The sequence below is a fragment of the Acomys russatus genome, chromosome 12 (assembly GCF_903995435.1).
Source record: "Acomys russatus chromosome 12, mAcoRus1.1, whole genome shotgun sequence".
NCBI classification, from domain to species: domain Eukaryota; kingdom Metazoa; phylum Chordata; class Mammalia; order Rodentia; family Muridae; genus Acomys; species Acomys russatus.
The window spans coordinates 43,911,296-43,931,415 of record NC_067148.1 but is presented as its reverse complement, the minus strand read 5'-3'; the positions used below and the strand labels follow the sequence as shown (position 1 = coordinate 43,931,415).

General features: G+C 49.7%; 1 protein-coding gene across 1 annotated transcript in view; it reads left to right on the top strand.

Moving 5' to 3' along the window:
* The window catches only part of Kif1a (kinesin family member 1A), an 85,499-nt gene that overhangs the window by 10,234 nt on the left and 55,145 nt on the right, over window positions 1-20,120 (top strand). The window contains exons 2-9 of the mRNA XM_051154373.1: window positions 8,821-8,986; window positions 14,273-14,349; window positions 15,253-15,432; window positions 16,091-16,156; window positions 16,786-16,964; window positions 18,000-18,111; window positions 19,175-19,252; window positions 19,974-20,039. Of these exons, the coding sequence (XP_051010330.1) occupies window positions 8,881-8,986; window positions 14,273-14,349; window positions 15,253-15,432; window positions 16,091-16,156; window positions 16,786-16,964; window positions 18,000-18,111; window positions 19,175-19,252; window positions 19,974-20,039 (864 nt within the window). The 5' untranslated portion in view covers window positions 8,821-8,880. The remainder of the gene's footprint in view (window positions 1-8,820; window positions 8,987-14,272; window positions 14,350-15,252; window positions 15,433-16,090; window positions 16,157-16,785; window positions 16,965-17,999; window positions 18,112-19,174; window positions 19,253-19,973; window positions 20,040-20,120) is intronic.

Genomic DNA, 20,120 nt, shown 5'->3' with positions numbered 1-20,120 from the left:
GGTGCTTGTGATTGAAGTCAGGTGACAGGCTTAGTGGCAGGGGCCGTAACCCCAGGAGCCATCTTGCCATCTCTGGTACTAATTCTTCTGGACTCCTGAGTCTATGTTCATTAGTGAAATTGACCTATAATGTCTATTCTTCTAATTATTCTTGATTAATTTGTCATCAAAGTTGTGTTAGTCTCAGTGAATAAATTGGAGCTGTACACTTTCTCTCTGCATTCCTCTTTTTTGCCCTTTTTCTTGCAAAATCTATATAAAATTTGAATTAATATGTTTAAAATGTGTGGTAGAATCCACTTATAAAGTAGTACTAGTTTTTTTTAGCAAATTCATATTTTATTATATATAATTATAATATTTATATAGTAATTATAATAATTACTATTTAGTTTGCTTCTTTTCTTTCTTTCTTTTTTAATCTGAGACAGGGTCTCTCTATGTTAGCATTGGCTGACCTGGACTCACACTGTAGACCAGGCTGCCCTTGAACTCACAGCGATCCACCTGCCTCTGCCTCCTGAGTGCTGGGATTAAAGGCGTGCGCCACCATGCCCGTCTTTAGTTCATTTCTTGAGGTAAAGTCTTCCTCGTTGCCCTGGTTGATATCAAACTCCTGGCCTCAAATGATTCTCCTGCCTCAGTCCCTTCAGTGCTGGAAATGCAGACACACACCATGGTGCCTGGCTTGTGGGTAAATTTTTTAAAAATTGGCTCAATTTAATCTAATAATATAGGAAAAATGTGTTTTTGCTAACTGTCTTTCCCCTAGTTACAGGCTTTCCTGCTTCTTGCTTGGCACAGCTAATATTTACTGGCTCTAGGGGTGGTTTTTACACTGTGGTCTGAGTGATACATTTTACCTCTAGAACAGGATGGATGCTGCTCTGGTGGGCTGGCAGCTCTCTAGAGGATGACCTTGTTTGTCAAAGCCCATTAAACTTCTCTAGAGTAGACTAGGGAGGCAGAGTCACCCAACTAAGACAGGGTTCTTTGCGTGTTGTTTTCATTTACTGCTTTCTTCAGTAAGCATTAAGGTAACTGTGTCTTGACACTTAAAAATCTGACGTCTTTCAGGGTGTCATCCCTGCCTGCTTCCTCCCTCCCTCGTCCCTTGACTCTAGTGAAATTAATTGCTTTTCCATTTGCTTGGCAATCTATGACTTTGAGCTTGCACGTGGCTGACCATCTGCACTGAAGAGATGTAAGAGGGGGGAACTTGGGCAGTGGTACTTTGAAGGAAGGCCTGTGGCTGTTCTCTCTGGGGCTCAAGACCTGATGCTGAGGTCAGCTCGGGTGCCACGGCTCACACAGATAATTCTCAATTTTAAACTGCAGCTCCATGAGGACAGGACATGGCCTCAGAGTCTTAGAAACTCCTGCTTTGCCGTTCCTTGTGTCCTTGTGTCTGAATGTTGTTGAAATAATCGTGTGTGTGTGTGTGTGTGTCCCTTTAATGGTGTACTGATCTTCCCAGCCTTGCAGTCACTGAGGGTATATTTGAAGGATCGCCTATCCTGTGGTGATGCTTGTTGCAGTCATGAGTGGTCTGCTTCCTGCCATGTGGTCCCAGTTCTCTGGTGCCTGGCATCAGCAAAGGCCCTTACCTTCCTGCTGACAGGGCAGCCATATTTCAGTAGTGCTATTTATGCACTTTTCATTCATTTTTGCTTCCTGAGTAGTTGTCGCTCCTGTTTCTGATATGTGTCATTTGTCCTGGATTTCCAGGCACTCTGTAATGTAGGATAGAAGTGGCTGTCTCCTCTACTCTTTTTTTTTTTTTTCCCTCTACTGAGAAATGTCCATTTTAATGAGAAAACTTAACTCTTGTCTACACACACACACACACACACACACACACACACACACACACACACACACACAATTTGATGACCCAAAATGAGTCTTGTCCTTGTTTGCTTGGAGACATATGGCTGAAGCTGGCACAGAACTCCAAACCTCCTACATCAGCTTCCTAAGTGCTAGGACTACAGGTGTGTGTGTGTGTGTGTGTGTGTGTGTGTGTGTGTGTGTGTGTGATGACACTCAGTTTGGCTTTTCAAGACAGGGTTTCTCTGTGTATCCCTGGCTGTTCTGGAACTCATTATGTAGAGCAGGCTGGCCTTGAATTCATAAAGACTCTGCCTCCCCAGGATAAAAATAATTCCTTTTTCATTAACAAGCATACAGAGGAACAAAATGATGTACCAAAGTTATTTAGAAAAATCACCAGTTTTTGCTTCCTGTCTCAATTTATTTTACCTGTGTAGGGTTTTTGTTTTGTTTTGTTTTTGAGGCTATCTTTCTTTAACAAAATAATAGGCCTACTCCATCCATTCTTACTATTTTAAACATTGTATAAAGACAGTTAAGGTGTTTACCCTTTGTGTTTTATTTTAATGTCTTGTTTTGGAGATTCATTCATTCATGCTCTCTATCCTGAAATTCCACTGGAAAAGAAAGTAAACTAGCATGAGGAAAGGAGCTGGGCTTCCCATGAGGATAAGGAGCAGGAGAGGACAGAGAACCACAGCAGTCCATGAAAAGAAGAAAACTACATAAGAAAAATCCTTAAAAATAAAAGATTCTTAATGAAAATAGAAATAAAAATCTTCAACAAATATTCAGCAAGCCAAACCCCACAGCACTGGAAAGACAGTATACTATAGTCAAGTGACGTTTTTTGCAGAGATGCAAGGATGGTTCAATATATTTAAGTCACCAAAGCCAGTCACCATCAACAAAACAGAGGACAAAATCTCCTCTCAACAGATAAGGTAAGGCAGTTGATAAAATTCAACTTCCTTTTATGAAAAACAAACAAACAAACAAACCATACTGAACACATTAGATACACAATGAACATAATTTAACATGATAAAGACCTTTAATAATAAGCTTTCAACTAACATTACATTTAATGGGGAAAAGCTGGGAGCTTCGCCTAAGCTCTGAACAAGGCAAAGATGCCCATCTTTAACACTTTTCTCTTTATTTAGGTTTATTTTATCTTAGCCATTTGAATGTTTCGCTCGCTTGTATGCATGCCCGGTGCTCACTGAGGTCTGAAGAGGGTGCTAGATTCCCTGGAGTTATAGATGGTTGTGAGCCACAGTATGGTGCTGGGAACTGAACTTCTGCAAGAACAAGTGCTCTTAACCACTGAGCAGTCTCTCCATCCTCATCACTTTACAGTGTGATGCTGGGCACACTTTCTAGTATGAAAATTACAAAGTGCTGATGAAAGAAATTGAAGAGGACACAATATCAACATGCCCATGCCCACCCACCCCAACACACACGCACACACACACACACACACACACACGGACACCTTATTTATTTATTTTATTGGAACAGCAATCATTGTTAAAATGTCCATATCTTCCAAAGAAATTCAGATTCAATGCAACCCCATCTAAATGCAAAGGACAGCTGTGCAAGCCGGTAGCCCCAGCATTTGGGAGGTGGAGGCAAGAGGATGAGGATTGCTGTTCAAGGTCATCTTCAGCTACGTAGCAAGTTTGGGTCCAGCATGGGTTACAGGAGACCCCGCCTCAAAAATAAACAAAACGAACCCATCAATGAGCATCTTCAAAGAACTAGAAAAAAAATTAAAACTGATTTACCTGGAACCAAAAAACAAACTCTAAATAGCCAAGGCTATCTGGAGTGGGCGGGGCGGGGTGGGGGGGACAAAGCAGAAAGGATAATACCTGAGTTCAAAATATCCTGCACATCTGTTGCAGTCACACAGCAGGACATTGACATAAATGCAGATGCACAGGCAAAAGGGACAGAACAGAGAGCTAGATGCGAGCCCTACATCTACAGCCACCTGCTTTGCACAATGGGCCGAGGATGGGAGCACACACCTTTAGTCCTAGAACTCGGGAGGCAGAGGCAGGCGGGTCTCTGTGAGTTCAAGGCCAGCATTGTCTACAGAGTGAGTCGCTTGGCTGCCAGGGCTACACAAAGAGATCCTGTCTCAAACAAAACAAGACAAGCAAACACCACCACCACCAACACACACACACACACACACACACACACACACACACACACCACACACACACACACACCACACACACACACGGAAAAGGACAATCCTCCATAAGTGGTGCGCAGACAGTCAGCTGTCCATGCGCAGAAGAATGAAGCCAGACCCTGTCTCCCACTCAGTATAAGTAACTCCAAGCAGGTCAAACCGGTACGTACGTGTAAAATCTGGAATGGGAAGGTATTGAGGACATAGCAGCAGTGCTCCTGGACATAATGATCAGCAAGGAGTTTTCAGAGAAGACCCCAGGGTACAGGAAGCAAAAGCAACCATAGGCCAATGGGAGCCATCTGGCTGCTGTACAGCAGGAGCATCCAGGAACCACCAATCACCAAGCGCAGGTGGCACCAAGTGGCTCTGTCAGCAGCAGCTTCCGAGGCTCATGGCTGTGCTAAATGCTGAGGCTCATGGCTGTGCTAAGTGCTGAGGCTCATGGCTGCGCTAAGTGCTGCTCTTCTGCTATCTCTAGGCTACTTTGAACCGTAGCTCATTTCCTGCAGTTCTGGAGGCTGGAAGGCTCAGTGTCTGAGGCAGGCCCACTCTCTGGCACCTTTTGCTGTGTCCTCACATGAAGGACAGAGCCTGGCTTCTCTCTCAGGCCTCCTTTATAAGTGAGCTAGGCCAGCATGGAGGCCTCACCCTCTTGACCCAATTGTTTTCCAGATGGTCCAACACTTTGGGGCTGAGGGTCTTAGCATAGGCATCTGAGAGGGACATTTAGACTGAGCCCCCCACCTCCCTGAGCTCTTATTTCTTTATCTTGTGGGTTTCTACCACATACATTCCACTGAATACCATTTTGCTGCTTGTCTGTCTACTCAGTTCTACACAGCGTTGTCACGACCTCTTCTGTTTCAGTCATTATGGTTGGCCTTTTTTTTTTTTTTCCAGTTTGAGAATTTCCTTCTGATTCTTTGTAATTTCCAATCCTGGAGCTAGAGAGATGGATCTGAAGTGAGCGCGCCTGTTGTTTTCCCAAGGGACGCTGGTTCTGTTCACAGCATCCCCACGGTGGCTCACCACCATCCACGTGTAACTCCAAGTTCAGGGGATCTGATGCCCTCTTCTGGCCTCAGGGGCACCAAAACACTCATGCACATATGATAAATATTTTTTTTGAACTTCAAAGAAAAAAAACTAATCGTCGGGTAAAATTCTATTCCTTGACATCCTGTCCCCTTTGTCCCGTGTTTTGGAAGTACTGGCCATGATAATCTTAAAGTCCGTGTTGATAATTCCTAAGTCTGTATAGTGTGCAGATCCACCATCATCCCCCCCCCAACCCACGCCACCTTTTGAAGTTTTGGGTTTCCTTTTAACATCCCTTTATGCCCTGCAACTTTTTGTTTTAATGGAATTTCCCTGACTCTTTTTAAAATATTTATTTGTTTTTATTTTATGTGTATATGTGTTTTGTCTGCATATCGGTAGATATGTGCCCTATAAGCATGTCCGGGGCTCTTGGATGACACCTGAAGAAGGCATTGGATCCTCTGGAACTGGAATTACAGATGGCTGTGAGCTGCCATGTGGGTGCTGGAAACTGAATCCATGGTCTCTGCAAGAACGGCAAGCTTTTTAAACTGCTGAGCCATCTCTCCAGTCCCAAGCCTTGTAACTATTGAAGGCTCACATTGCTGACTGAGATGCCATCCAGAGCCTGACACTGCTGTGCCCTGTTACAGATGGCTCACCTCTTCTGGAAGTTTCAGTTCAGTTGAGACCAGGCGGTAGCAGTCTCATCAATAGGACTTTGTCTACTGGGCTCTGCTGTACATGTCTGGGCCTCCATGACCCCTGTAGTCTGTAGTGCTTGCCTAACACTGGGAAAGCCTTTTACTTCCAGATGCTCTTGGGTTGGACTCTTAAATTCCATACCTTGGCTTCAGAACTTTCCAGATGTCCTGTGTGGCCACCTTGTCATTCCATTTCCTTCTGAGACCTTGGCTTCCTGTTTGTTTCTCCACCATAGCCCTGCAGGTTTTTCTGTCACCCAGCAACAGCTCTCTGCCGGGAAAGACTCCATTCTCTCAGCCTCTCACCCCGTGTCCAGAATGCAAATGGGCTGGAAGCCAGCACTGTTGAGTACTCCTCTCTGTCCCAGCAGCCCCTGCAGCCACTGCCCTAGAACCTCGGCCTGCTACTCACACTGCTTCAGTGACTTTCTGAATCCTTTGCTGCAGATTTGGACTTTTTATTCGCACCAGCTTCCCTGGGACAGGAATGCCGGCTTCCTGAAGCTGCGTTCTTTGTTTCAGAGTGGGAACAGCTCTGTGTGTTTGTGCTTCCAAAAGAGAGTTCCAGCTAATGGCTAAATGTGGCATAGTCAGTTGTCCAATAATGACCTTAATTTATTTTTCATCGTATGTGTATGAGTGCGTTGCCTGCATGTATGCGTGCGTACCCCATGTATGCAGTGCCTATGAAAAAGAATGTCAGAGCAACAGATGCTTGTGAGCTGCTGTATGAATTTTGGGAATCAAACCTGGGTTCTCGGAGAGAGTAGCCAGTACTCTTTAACTGCTGATCTGTCTCTTCAGTCCTCCAATATTGATCTTATAAAATGTTACTATATCCATTGAGAGAGAGATAGCGTGTGGTGTGTGTGTGTGTGTGTGTGTGTGTGTGTGTGTGTGTGTGTATTTGTGTGTGTGCCAGAATCTATGGACCTGCTCTGTCTCCACAGAGCACCCTTTTGGATGTTGATCTAGTCACTTTTAATTGTTAAGTTGACACAGCCTAGAGCAGCGGTTCTTAACCTTTGTAATGCTGGGACCCTTTTATACAGTTCATCCATCATGTTGTGGTGACACCAACCATAAAAGTGTTTCTGTTCTACTTCATAACTGTAATTTTATTATTGTTATGAGTTATGAATATAAATATCTGTGTTTTCTGATGGTCTTAAGCGACCGCTGTGAAAGCGTAGTTAGACACCCAATAGGTCACGACCCATAGGTTGAGAACCACTGGCCTAGAGTCAACTGAGAGGAAAGCCTGGGTTGGGGAATTGCCTAAATCAGATTGCCTGTGGGCATGTCTGTAGGGAACTGTCTTGATTACGAGCTGATGGCAGCAATCAGCCCACTATGAGTGGCACCATTCCCTAGGCAGGTGGCCATTGGCTGTATACCTGCGCTAGTGGGGTATTGACCTGCGAGTGAGCCATCAAGCAGCATTCCTGCCCCGACTTCCCTCATTGATGGACCGTGACCTAGAAATATCCGCCAAATAAATCCTTTGCTCCCATGCTGCTTTTGGTCTGTCTTATCACAGCCACAGAAATAAAACTAGGACAGACGCCATTGCCAGTCTTTAAATGAGCACAGCTTTCTAGTGTATGTGATGGCTGTGAGGGGGCGCAGCCCAGTCTTTGTCCTCACTTCCCAAAAATCTTATCTTGCCAGATTTCACTGAAAATCCTCTTGGAATATCTGGGTTACAGGAGTTGAGCATCTGCGCAACTAAATTTGAGGAGAGTGAGAAGCTTACCATGTCATCTATTCTCATAAACATCTCTTCCTCTCTAATGCTTTGCTATTTCTGGGCCTGGGGTTACTCAGTCACAGAATAATACCACCTTATAGGCCACAAGGTGTGCTACAGCGTGCATGCTGCGTAGGACTCTGGTTCCAGGGGCTTCGGAGGCTTGCCTGTGCCTCACCCTCCTCCATAGCTAGGATGTCAACACAATGAAACAGAGTTCTTGGGTGGTCACTCATCGACTTGGGGAAGGTGTCGCATGCTCTCTAAGAGTGGCTGACACTGTGCCTTGGGGCCTCAGGGGCCGCCATGAAGGAGCGAGGTGAAGTCCAGCTCCCACCAGTTTTTGTTCTAAGAGGATTTGTTCACCCTCAGTGGCAGGGAGTTCCGTCCTTCTCCTGCAGCCTCTGAAAGGACTGTTTACTGAGGGTCCGTCAAGCCCCAGTTCCAGCTTGCGAGTGGGGTCACTGGCTTCAACCCTGCCCTTTCAGCACATGTGATCACCCAGCCCAGGGGTGAATCACATGACCACAGAAAGGCAGGCCCAGGCCCAGATTGAGACCTGTCCATTTCTAAGCCTTGCCCGAGGAGCCCTGTAGGCGTAGGGGGTCACCACTTTCTTCTTTTTAAAGTTCAGTTAAAGGATTTTCCATACAATATACTTGGGTCATATTCTTTCTCCTTCCCCAGTTCCTCCCAGCTCTCTCCTCATCTCTACCCACCCGACATCATATTATTTCTCTTAAAAAACAAAAAGAAAAAGCATACCCCCCCACCCACCACACACACACACACACACACACACATGCAAACAAACAAACAAACAAAACAATAACGCAGAGGCTGTTTTGTGTCGGCCAACTATTTCTGAGCATGCAGCCTTCTCTGGGGCGAGGCTGATATGCTACTATTATTCATGCTCAAAATCTGTACAAGTTCAACCAATACAAAATCCCAGACTGGGAAGGGGAAGTGGGCACAGAGTCTCATCCATAACCAAAGGCCACTTGCCAATGATAGCTGCTGGGAGAGGGGAAACAGTTTCCTTCAGTGGAGGGTGGTTGGCCTCCTTACACTCAGCTTAGCTCTGTGCTGTTAAAATTAGTGCCTTTCTCATCTTTAGCTACTTGCTTCCCCAGTTCCTGTAGTTTGGCCACCACACTGGGGGGAGGCTTTTTAAAGGAGTGAAGAAGAGTACAGCCATCCTCCTGTGTACTGGCTCTTTGAATACTGTTCCTAATATGTGTTTCCCTTTACCTCCCCCCCCCCCCCTTTAGGTGACTCTGCCCTCTCTGGGGCAACCACAGCTGCTGAGTTTACCAACAAACTCCACAGAAATGGCCGGGGCCTCTGTGAAGGTGGCGGTGCGTGTGCGCCCCTTCAACTCCCGGGAAATGAGCCGGGACTCCAAGTGCATCATTCAGATGTCAGGAAGCACCACCAGTAAGTACGCCCTAGCGGCTACACCGTCAACTGCTGGTCACACAGGACTAAGAGCGAAGCCAGCCTAGTCTAGGTGTAAGAGCCCCGAACCTTCCTTTGTCCTCGTTATCTACGAGGGTGACGGGTGGTGGGGGTTGTCCCAGGGCTCACGAATAACAGATGGCCACAGACGACGGCTTGTGGAAACAGAAATTTGTTCTCATCTTCTGGAAGCCAGACATTCAAAATCAAATGTGGGCAGGGTGCTTCCCCTCCCTTCAGGGCACCGTGTTTTCTGCCTCTCCAATGTCTGGTGGTTGCTGCCTGGCTGAGCTGGTGCCCACGTTGCTCTCACTTCTGCTCACATTGTTACTTGGTCTCCCTGTGCTCTGGTTGTTTGTTTAGGATGGAGCCTCAGGCTGTGTCTTAAGCTGGATTCCTATTCACACTGTAGCCCAGGCTGACCTTGAGCTCTTGCCTCAGTCTCATATATTGTAATTCCAGGTTGGCCCAAGACACAGGCGTGTGCCACCACACCTGGATATACCTCTGTGTCTTGGGGTGGCCTCTTTATAAGGATTTAAGGTATAACTTAATTCAGTATGACTCCACTTTAACAGTTAACCGTGTCTTTACGATCCTGTTTTCATGCCTATAGTCTCAGCTACTCAGGTGGCTGAGGCGGGAGCACTACCCGAGACTAGGAGCTCAAGCCCAGCTTGGGTACCATAATGAGATCCAGCCAAAGAGGGGAAAAGATGCTGTTTCCAGATAGGACCACACCCTGAGATTCCAGGAATATGAATTTGAGGGGTGGAAGCCAACACTATTTAGCAAACAGCTCTGGAGTTCCAGCTCCCCACTTTGTCTTTTCTTTGCTGTGTTTCTCATTTGGTCTTGTCGGACTCTGACATGGGAAGTGTGGTCTAACCTTGAGGAACAGGAAGTAGTAAACCATAGACCTGCCCCAAAGCAGGCAGGATCTGACTGCTAGGGTGGGAGACGGGCCCCCACTCTGAGGTGCTTCTCTGCTCATTATTTTATGGGGAAGATTTCTTAATGAGATGTGATAGACAGGCAGGAAGGTAGGCAGATCACAGTGGGAGGCTTGCAAGATTTTCAAGATCTGATGACCACACCCAGACTGGAAACCATCCTCAGCAGGGCCATCTGCAGTCCCTTCATTCTTCCACTAGGGGAGCTGTCAGCCTTGCTTCTGACTCCCTAGGTTGGGTGGGCTCACTTTGGGGTCCTCTGCAAACGGCCCAGTGTTTGAGTGGACTTTGCTGATGACAGCCTACCTTAAAAAGCTTAGGTCTTAGGATAAGAACTGGGTAGCATCTCTATTTGGGGTTGTCTGGCCTTGGCGGACATGGGAGCCTAGGTCTTATGGGGGTTCTATCCGATGTCTTCCATAAGCTCCTGCTGGTGCAAACTGCACCCAGGTTGGCACCAACAGATACCTGGTCCCTCCTCAGGACTCACACACCTGCTCTTGTCATTTCCTAGCTCATATCTGGCTGCTAGAGCTGAGGGTCTCAGATGTGTCCATGGCTGTCTCCTTGGGTGGCCACTAGGCCTACTGAGAGAGGAAGAGGACGTTGGAATCACTGTGGGTGCTCCAGGCACCTTTAGGTCCTGTTATTCTGTAATTGTCATCTGGGTAAATAATATTCATTGTCTGAGCCTTCTGGACCTAGCAATCAAATCATCGGCGCTACATCTGTCTGTCACTGACACAGCCAGCCTGGGTCTGTCACAGTGGGGGTTTGTATGCTTTATTCATGGGCTGTATCCTTGCTACACAATGGGGTAGGTTACACCTCTTGGCTTTTGCTCTCCTTAAGTCATATTCTATACTCAGAGGACAAGAAGATGGTATGGGCTTTGGTTCAGCTGTGTCCCTGTGAAGGCCACAGAGCGGCTGATGGAAGATCCCCAGGATATATCAAAGAATCAGCCCAGGCTGTGCCCCTGAAGTGGGTTCCAGGAGAGCCAGAGATAAAGAGCCTTGGAGGGAGGGACTCTGCTTACTTGTGACCGACCTTGGTGGGTCATCGCTTTAGGCCTCGGTTTCCCCACCTGTGCATAGCGGTGATTCATGCTGGGTCCTCCCCACAGTCCCAATCCAGGGTTACTTCGGAACCCCCTAGCCACATAGAGAAACCCCTGGGGTGAGGATGCAACTGCCCCTGCATCTGCTCAGCACACACCCTGCTTGCTCTTCAGTGTTCCTGGTTGCTGCGGGACATTCTGATGCCGAGAAAACTGCTCGGTTCATTTCTTTCCCTCTGCCACTCTCCACACGGCCCCTGCCCCCACTTTTGTCCTCCCCACCGGGTGGCCACCCCTGTGCAGGCCCCATGAGCCTTGTATTGTGTAACTTCTCTTGAAAGAGCCTGGTTCCCAGGGGCCCAGGCAAAGTAAGGGGTAGAAGAGGTGGAGCATTTAATGAGCTGGTCCAGAGGACTGGCTTCTAGGCCTGAGTGGCCCCATTTCTCCCTTCTGCTTCCACAGGAGAGCCAATCGCTTTCTGGCCTAATGGGCTCTGCTTCTATGAGAAACGGACTGTGAGGGAAGGGTTGTTGGCACAAAACAGGCCTCTGCAGGGTAGGCTGGGAGCTGTGGGTGGGCAGCCAGGCCTGGTGCACTCTGGGATCCAGGCCTTCTGTGCTGTGCGAACTGCAGGGAATCTCCCTCATCTCAGGTCTTAGGCCCCATGGACAATGACAGAAAGTATTTCGATTAACATGTAATGCTGAATCAAGGAGGCAGGTTGTAGGGGGCAGGAGCAAGCAGGGTCCAAGCCCAGAGTTCTATGCTAGGTGGGCCCCACAGTGGACTTTCCCCTTATAGCTTGAATGAAGACCTCTCATCCTCACTCATTGCTTGCTGCCCGATCCCCACTGAGTTTGCACACCTCCTATGCTCTGGGAGGCCCCCACCTTGGGGAGCTTAGGGTCTATATGGGGTATGATGATGACTCCAATGCCAGGACCCTGTCAGAGTCAGGGAGGATGGGGACGTTGAAGGATGGATACAGAGCGTTGGCCTGTTCCAGAGCGAGAGTGGGGCCAGGGCCGGGCAATTAGGATTACACAGTGCAAGGAGTAAGGGAGCAGAGCTGACAAAGGTGGGGCAATGGTGGCGTAAAGAAGCAGGTCCTGGCCTCCTCATCAGGATTTCAGAGGCCCAGTTCAGGCCGCACTGAAGAAGGTATGACAGTTGTTTCCATGGCACTGACCTCATCTGTGCTTGGGTTCTGACTGCATTGCAGCCAGTGCTTCTGTGTCCTAGAAGGACATGAAACTAGGTCAGCTTGCTTTGCTGTCTCCTTAGGCAGTCATGGTAGGGGGTAAATGGCCAGTCACTGTGTTCTCCCACTGGCCTCCCCAAAGCCCTGGACTTGGGAGAAGTTCACTCTAGGCATGTAGGTAAGGTCTGAGGAGAGACGGCTTCCTGTGATGCTTTGGGCCAGATGCTTGGCCTGAGCCTTGTGGGTCATCAAGCTCATTTACAGCGGCAGAGGCTAGCACTGCCATAGGGTGTTCAGCTCCCTAGAGCTGCCACGAGCAATCATGGAAGGCTGGTTTAACTTCAGGAATGTACACCCAGCCACTCCGGAAGGCTGAAGGCCAAGTGTAGTCTGGGTTGAGGCCTCCTGAGGCCGGGAGGAAGGATCTTCCCAAGGCCCTGCTGAGCTCCTGAGCTGCTGGCAACTTTGGTCTTGTGAGGTCTCGCCCCGCTCTTCAGCTTTAAGATAAAGATGTAAAGATTACAGGGATGCAGTGTCCTCCCTGCATGTGTGTCTCCGAATTTCCCCGTTCTGTAAGGTTATCAATCACATCAGAGAAGGGCCCACTCTGATGACATCACTTTAATAAGCTCCATGTGCAGCGACTCCCATCTCCAAGCAAAGCCGTCTTGATGTGCCAGGGGTGCATCATTTTGATGTTGGTACAGGTTTTAGAGGAGAGCTCAGTCATGACTGAGAAGAGGTGTGTTGTCCCTTCCCACATGGCAGGAAGTCATCTTGGATACAGGCTGGTGGGTAGCCCAGCATATTCTAAGGGAAACTAGTCCCAAGTTGACAGAGTCCTGGGGGTGGGAGAGTTTTGCTTTCCAGAATTGATGGTGACTATGATTGACCCATGTCCTTTACGGATGTGAGAACCCAGGGCGGTGTCTGAATCTGGCCTTGGGTCCTCAAGTCTACATTAACCAGGTGTTTTGTTTCTGGCAGTCTGGGGAACACAGCTTTAGGGTATGGGAACTAAATCCCTTACCTATGGCCACTGAGCACAGGTGCTGTGGGTCAGAACTGCTGAGGATGAACGTTGTAAGCTGTTGTGGGGGGGGGGAGGCAATGCAGACCTCCTGGACTATTGAGGGTCTCTCCTGGGAAATTTCAGGCCTGGCCTGACATGGGGGATATGTCAGTGCTCACACAGACTTCATCCCTGGCTGTAGGATTAAGATGTGCTACCTTGGGGCTGGAGAGATGGATCAGAGGTTAAGAGCCTTGGCTGCTCTTTCAAAGGTCCTGAGTTCAATTTCCAGCAACTACATGGTGGCTCACAACCATCCATAATGAGTTCTGGTGCCCTCTTCTGATGTGTAGGCGTACATGCAGTCAAAGCACTGTATACATAATAAATAAATCTTTAAAAAAAAAAAAAAAAGATGACTCAGTCATCTAGGTCCCTAGGGTCAGGCTGGGGCCTCTGTGAGGAGGGAGGAGAAAGCAAACACTGTGATACCTCAAGTCAGGGGATACACCTATGAGCTTGGGTTATAACAAGGCTAGAAGGCACTCACTGACAATAAGAGAGGAAAAGATTGTGATGTGCCTGACAATGTGTACCTTCCCAGTAGGACAGTGAACATACTCCCAGCAAACGTCCAGATGAGCTGCGCAGGCATGAGAGTCCCTGCAAGAGGTAGAGCTAGAAATGTCACAGGGTGCCCTAGACTATAGGTACTTTGGAGACACACGTGTACCAGGTAGGACAGGTAGACCAGTAGGCTGTAGAACCCTGGACTAGGAGAGCTGGAGTCTGTAGTGTGATTGTCTTCAGGAAGGAGTCACCAGGAGACAGATCTGGCCTGGTGATGCCCTCTGAGTCCACCTCAAAAAGGGGCAGAGACTCCTGGGTGCCTGCAAGTGGGTCTCTGGTCCCATCTAGTTTGGGGTCTGGCTTGCCTGGGACCCCCTGAGGATTAGGCTTTTACTTTAGGATGTAGTCTGGACAGCTGGGATTCCATAACACAGAATTAACCAACCTCATTATCATGTGTCCCTTGCAGCCATTGTCAACCCCAAACAGCCCAAGGAGACGCCCAAGAGCTTCAGCTTTGATTACTCCTACTGGTCACATACCTCGGTGAGTTGCGTCTGAGAAGAGGCAGCTGGTGTGAAACCTGGCCCAGCTCTGGTTGCAGTATGCGACCGCCATCCCCCCCCCCCCCTCGTGCAGGAGTCCTGAGGTCTCCCTGAGCGCATGTTCCCCTATAGGATGGGATGAAGGCTCTACCCTACTGACTTGGAGCGCCAGCCTATAAGGACCTGATCTTTTTGCTCACGGTCCCAGCATCACAGCTGTGACCATCCACTTGTGCCTTCTCCCCTTTCCCAGACATTCCAAACTAAGAAATCCCAAAGCTGAGCCTGTCCGATGAGCTCCAGCATCCCCCAAACTGAGAGATGGGAGGACTCTGGACTTCTCCCTCCCTAGCCCCCACGTCCACTCCACATCAAGCCCTGCCTGGGTTCCACCTCTCCCTGGATCCTTCTGGAAGCATGCAGTCCATCCCCTCGATCTTCCTGGCCTCCGTCTCTCTGAAGGTGGTTTCAGAGTTCCCTAGTGCTGCCCTGCCCCCATCCAGTCTTTCTTCCTTTAGCTTGACCATGCTGTTTCTCTGTCTCAGGAACCATCTGCCCTCAGGGTAAAGTCCAGATGTCCCCGAGCCCCCGAACCCCACCTCTTTCAGCTCTAGCTATTGCTAAACCCACCACTGTCACATGAACTGACTGAGCCAAGCTTCTACTTCTGGGTCTTTGTACGTGCTGCTGTGATCTCTTTGCCCTGTCCCCTCCACTGCTCAGCCACTCTCTGTCTCTCATTTGTCACTCAGAGGACCCCTCAGGAAGTCACTCCCAAGTCAGGATTAGGTTGTACTGTAGTCTGGCTTTTCACCCTAAGGCCCTGTCCCCCTTTTGGCTCCGAGGCCTCACGGACAATCTCAGAGCCTATAGCCTCCTACAGCTGCACCTCCTCTCTCTGCAGCCCGAGGACATCAACTATGCCTCTCAGAAGCAGGTCTACAGGGACATCGGCGAAGAGATGCTACAGCATGCCTTTGAGGGCTACAATGTGTGCATCTTTGCCTATGGGCAGACAGGGGCTGGCAAGTCCTACACCATGATGGGCAAGCAAGAGAAAGACCAGCAAGGCATCATCCCACAGGTATGGTTGGGGCCTAGAAAGGAGAGTGGGAAGTGGCCTGAGAGGAGGAAGGGGGACGGAAGGAGGGAGGCCTAATGGCTTGGGATGGGCTGCAAGAAGAAGTCAGCCTTTGAAAATGCCCAATGATGGGATAACAATTGAGATGTAATATGAATAAATTAATAAAATATATTAAAAAAGAAAGTGCCCAAAGGGGACCTATCCACAAGATAAGGCACTGGCTGGGCAGGTGTTCTCTGTGGGGGCTGTGAGGACTAGGGGCAGGTGGCTTGAAATACAGATGGCTCCTCAGAAGCCACTGTTAAGTCTGACCTCTCCCAGCTCTTCTCTCCTCCCAGCAGGAGGTCCATGGATGCAAGCTGGGCCAGCACTTGTCCTGGTCAGGGAAGGAGGACTGCCGGGTCATCTGCAGAACAATGTCCCCCAGCCTCTGTGCAAATGAGCACAGGGTGATAGATAGTCCAGGAAAGGGCACTAAAATGAGAAGATGGGCTGCTTGGATTCAGGCCTTTACATTGGAATATGCATTTTGGAGGGACCAGAGGGGGTCTGGCAAAGCAGTACCCTGCCTGGGTACAAGCTGCCCATAGCACCATGAGGGACAGGGGTCCAGGCCACCAGCCCTCATCATCTAACATGATTTCTTCCATCTTTGAAGCTCTGTGAGGACCTCTTCTCTCGAATCAATGACACAACCAATGACAACATGTCCTACTCCGTGGAGGTAGGACGTCCTGTCTGGCCCTGTTTCTAAGTGTACATCTGGGGAGTTCTAAGTGTAGTTGTTGATGTCCTCTGACCCAAGATGGGCATCTATTTTTGCCACCATCAACATGACGACTAAGTCCAGATGGCCACATGGGACTTGGAGATTCTCAGAGCTCAGGGGTGCTGGGAAGTTGACCCCTGGCAGATGTTTGTTACATACCTGCTTATTCTAGCCAATGTAGGGACAGGCACCAGAGCTGCAAATTCTGGCCTATACTGTGGCTGAGGTAGCCGCAAGGTGTCCACAGGGGCTTGTGCTATGTGGCTACTTGCAAGATGGCTCTGAGTGGGAGAGGGCAGGACAGGTGGAGGTAGATTGACCCTGGCTGAAGGCCCTCTGTGTGGCCTGCCCATCAGGCAGCCGCTGTCCTGCTTTGAGGTCCTTCATAGAGTAGCTTGGTTTTGTAGGTCAGATACATGAAAGGCGGACTGGACAGCTAGAGGTGGGCTGGCACCCATGATCACACAGAGGCTACAAGTTGGGTGCTCTGTGTGCCCTACCCAGGGATCCACCCTCTGCCCTGCCATGGGATCCTGACAGTGCAGCTCAGCCTCACTCGGGGTCCTAACGGTATTGCTCTGCAGGTCAGCTACATGGAGATTTATTGTGAACGGGTCCGTGACCTCCTGAACCCCAAGAACAAAGGCAACCTGCGTGTGAGGGAGCACCCTCTGCTGGGGCCCTATGTGGAGGACCTCTCCAAGCTGGCTGTAACCTCCTACAATGACATCCAAGACCTCATGGACTCAGGGAACAAGGCCAGGTATGCGGGATGACTTCTTGTTCTCCTTGGACACATCCTCACCTCTGGCCTGGTCCTTGGGGTGCTATTGGCTTCACCCCTTGGTAGGTCTGTGTAGTGGCTCCCAAGAAGGTACAGGCCTCATATGCCAGGCCACTGAGGACATGTGTTAGCCTGAGGGAGATCTTGGCTCCCACATGCATGAAGGCTGCTCGTGGGCTGAGCATATGGGCCATGTCCCCTCAGCAACAGGGCTCTGACAGCAATACCAATAGCTTGGAGTCAGTCTCTATGCCCAAGGGCAGCTGTTTTGTCAGGCCTAGGTCTAGAAACTGTGAGGGTCATTATGGTGGCCATAAGCAATCCATCCCCTTTAGCTTGGAACACTGAGTGCCTGAGGGTGTGTGTGTGTGTGTGTGTGTGTGTGTGTGTGTGTAACTACCCTGACAGCCCCTCAGGGTCGTTCATGATAAAGCCCCTCAGTGCATGTGAAGTACACTGTGACCTTTGCCAGAGGCAGGTTCTGAGCTGTCGCAGGGAATTCCACCTTGGCAGAGTCTGTGAGGTTCTTGTCAGGTTAGGGCGGTGTTGGGACCAACCCCCTCCAGTCTCAGGCAACCTTGGGCTCTTTTCCCTGAAAGGCCACATGGTTGGTCCTTGTTACCTTCTGTGGGGTTTGGCTACTGGGGACATGGTACGTTCCTTGGGCTCTCCAGAGTGCCTGGAGGAACATTGAGATGGGTGATGGATACTTTCCCCATCCAAGGGGTGCTCCCACATCAAAGCCTGTGGGGACTCCTGTGATGTTGAGTCTCAGATGCAGGAAGTACCTGAGACACTAACCCCACTATACATGATGTCATTTGAGGGCTGAGCACCTCCATGATTGACTAGCAGGTGGCAACGGGGCTTGAGTTCTGGCAGGAGGTGTGGTCACAGCCAGGCTGACGAGTCTGAGTTCCAGTGACCTAGGTGAGCACACTGGCACCACTGAGAACTCTCATGCCTGGCCACTGGGTAAGGGACAGACAACTTCAAGCCACTTCCTGCTCTCAGGACTGTGGCGGCCACAAACATGAACGAGACCAGCAGCCGTTCTCATGCTGTCTTCAACATCATCTTCACCCAGAAGCGCCATGATGCAGAGACCAACATTACCACAGAGAAAGTGAGCACGTGGAGTGGTCTGGGTGGGCAGGGTCTATCTAGGTTGGTACCTGGAATTGGGCTAGGGGTGGAAGGTAATGATGATGTTTATACAGACTGGCAGAGCAGGTTTTCTGTGGAGAGAGGGGGTCCAGCACATGTGGTGGGCAGTATCTTTTTCAGCATGAGTGTGCAGCCCTGGCAGTTCCTGCTCCAGACATCCACGTGCAAGCCACACTTTGGCATTCTCAGTGGGTCAGGACATTGCCTGGACATTGTTTCCTGGGATCTTTATCTTACTTATTCAATCTGTAGTCTCCTGGGAAGGTAGCAGGGTCTTTCTGAGCCTCTTGTCAGTCTCTGTGTCCCTCTGCCTGAAGGTCCTTCTGTGCAAACATTCTTTCCAAGCTTCTCAACAAAACCTCGGTAGAGGAGCTAAGTAGGGTCCATGTCAGTTCCTGACAGTGTTGGGGGTCACCTGGACCTAGTGCAGAGGCCCCCAACTGTGTCCCCATGAAATAGTAGGCAGAGGAGGGTCAGGACCACTAGATAGGACAAGATTAAACTGCTGGGGCTTCTCTGAGAGAGTCCCTCTTGTGTCCAGTATTGGTCAGATGAGGTGACTTCCTGACTGACTACCTCCCTACAGGGAGCCTGGCCAGGGCCCTGTGAAACAGCAAAGCAACAGCTAAGGCCTTTTGTGGACCTGGGTTCAAATTCCATCCCAGATGACTAGAGGCATCTACGACAATGGGTGACAATACCTAACTGAGTCTATCTGTCCCTGTATGGAGTGCCCATCCCAAGGAGGCAAGACCGTGGGAAGTGTGTGCAGCTTCTGAAGAGGTGGTGTGGTGCCTCCCTGGGATAGAACAAGGAAAAAAAAAAAAAGCTGTGAATGGAGATGAAGAGGGAAACTTGGAGAATCAAAGATGGGAGGGTGCCAGGGAAGGGGTGTGGCCATAGCGCCTCAAGTAGATCATGAAGGGTACAGAGAGACTCCAGAGAGACAAGATGCCCCTGCAGCAATGTTGCCATCAGGGGCTTGCTGCAGGAGATTGTCCCTGATGCCTCTTCCATTTCAGGTGAGCAAAATCAGCCTGGTGGACCTGGCTGGCAGCGAACGAGCCGACTCCACAGGAGCCAAGGGCACACGACTCAAGGTAGGGCCAGGCTGTCACACCCAGAAAGAGCACTGGGTTCAGTCAGAGGCCCAGTGTCTAAGTATGCGCTGCCCCAGGGAGGGCTAGACAGGAGGTCTGTTTGGGGATGGAGCAAGGATGGGGCCCCACCAATGGCAAGCCTGGACAGGAATGGTGGGGTGAGTACATGGGCTAGAGCCTTTGACCTGCAGCAGACAGAATATCAGCCTGGTGCTCCAGATCTAGAAAATGAAGACAGACACCGTCCAAAGTGAGCTCAGAGTGCCATTCGCTGTACTTCATACTCAGTACTTTCTGTTTCCCACCCTGGAGGAGACAGATGTGGGGTGGCAGTGGGTTAAGCTTGCTATCTGGTGTCCTAAGGGCACACCCTCCCCAGGAATCACCATGTATGTCAGGAAGGAGCATTTTTACTTTTCTGAGTGTCTCCCACTTTGGCCCAGGCCATGACCTGTTGATTGGGATGGACCTCTGTAATGTCCTGTGAGGGGACGTGTGAGCGGTTAACTAGGGTGCTGATGGGAGCTGAGCAGAAAGCCTGGACCTCTGGCCAGCTGCTTGCCCCAGAATCCTCTGTGCCTAGTGACCTCAGAGATCAGCTTAGGACCTGGAGCCTCAGCACCATGCCACACAGACCAGGCCCCAGGGAGGGTGGGGGGTCACGCTAGATCAACGAGCTCCAGGGGCCGCCTCCCATCCTGACCATCTTCTCTACCCACAGGAGGGAGCGAACATCAACAAGTCTTTGACCACCCTGGGAAAGGTCATCTCTGCTCTGGCTGAAATGGTGAGCTGGTGTCAGGCTTCTGGGGCTTCCTTGGTGGGATGGATTGCAGGGATGTAACCCTCACCTGCTGCCAAGGAAAAG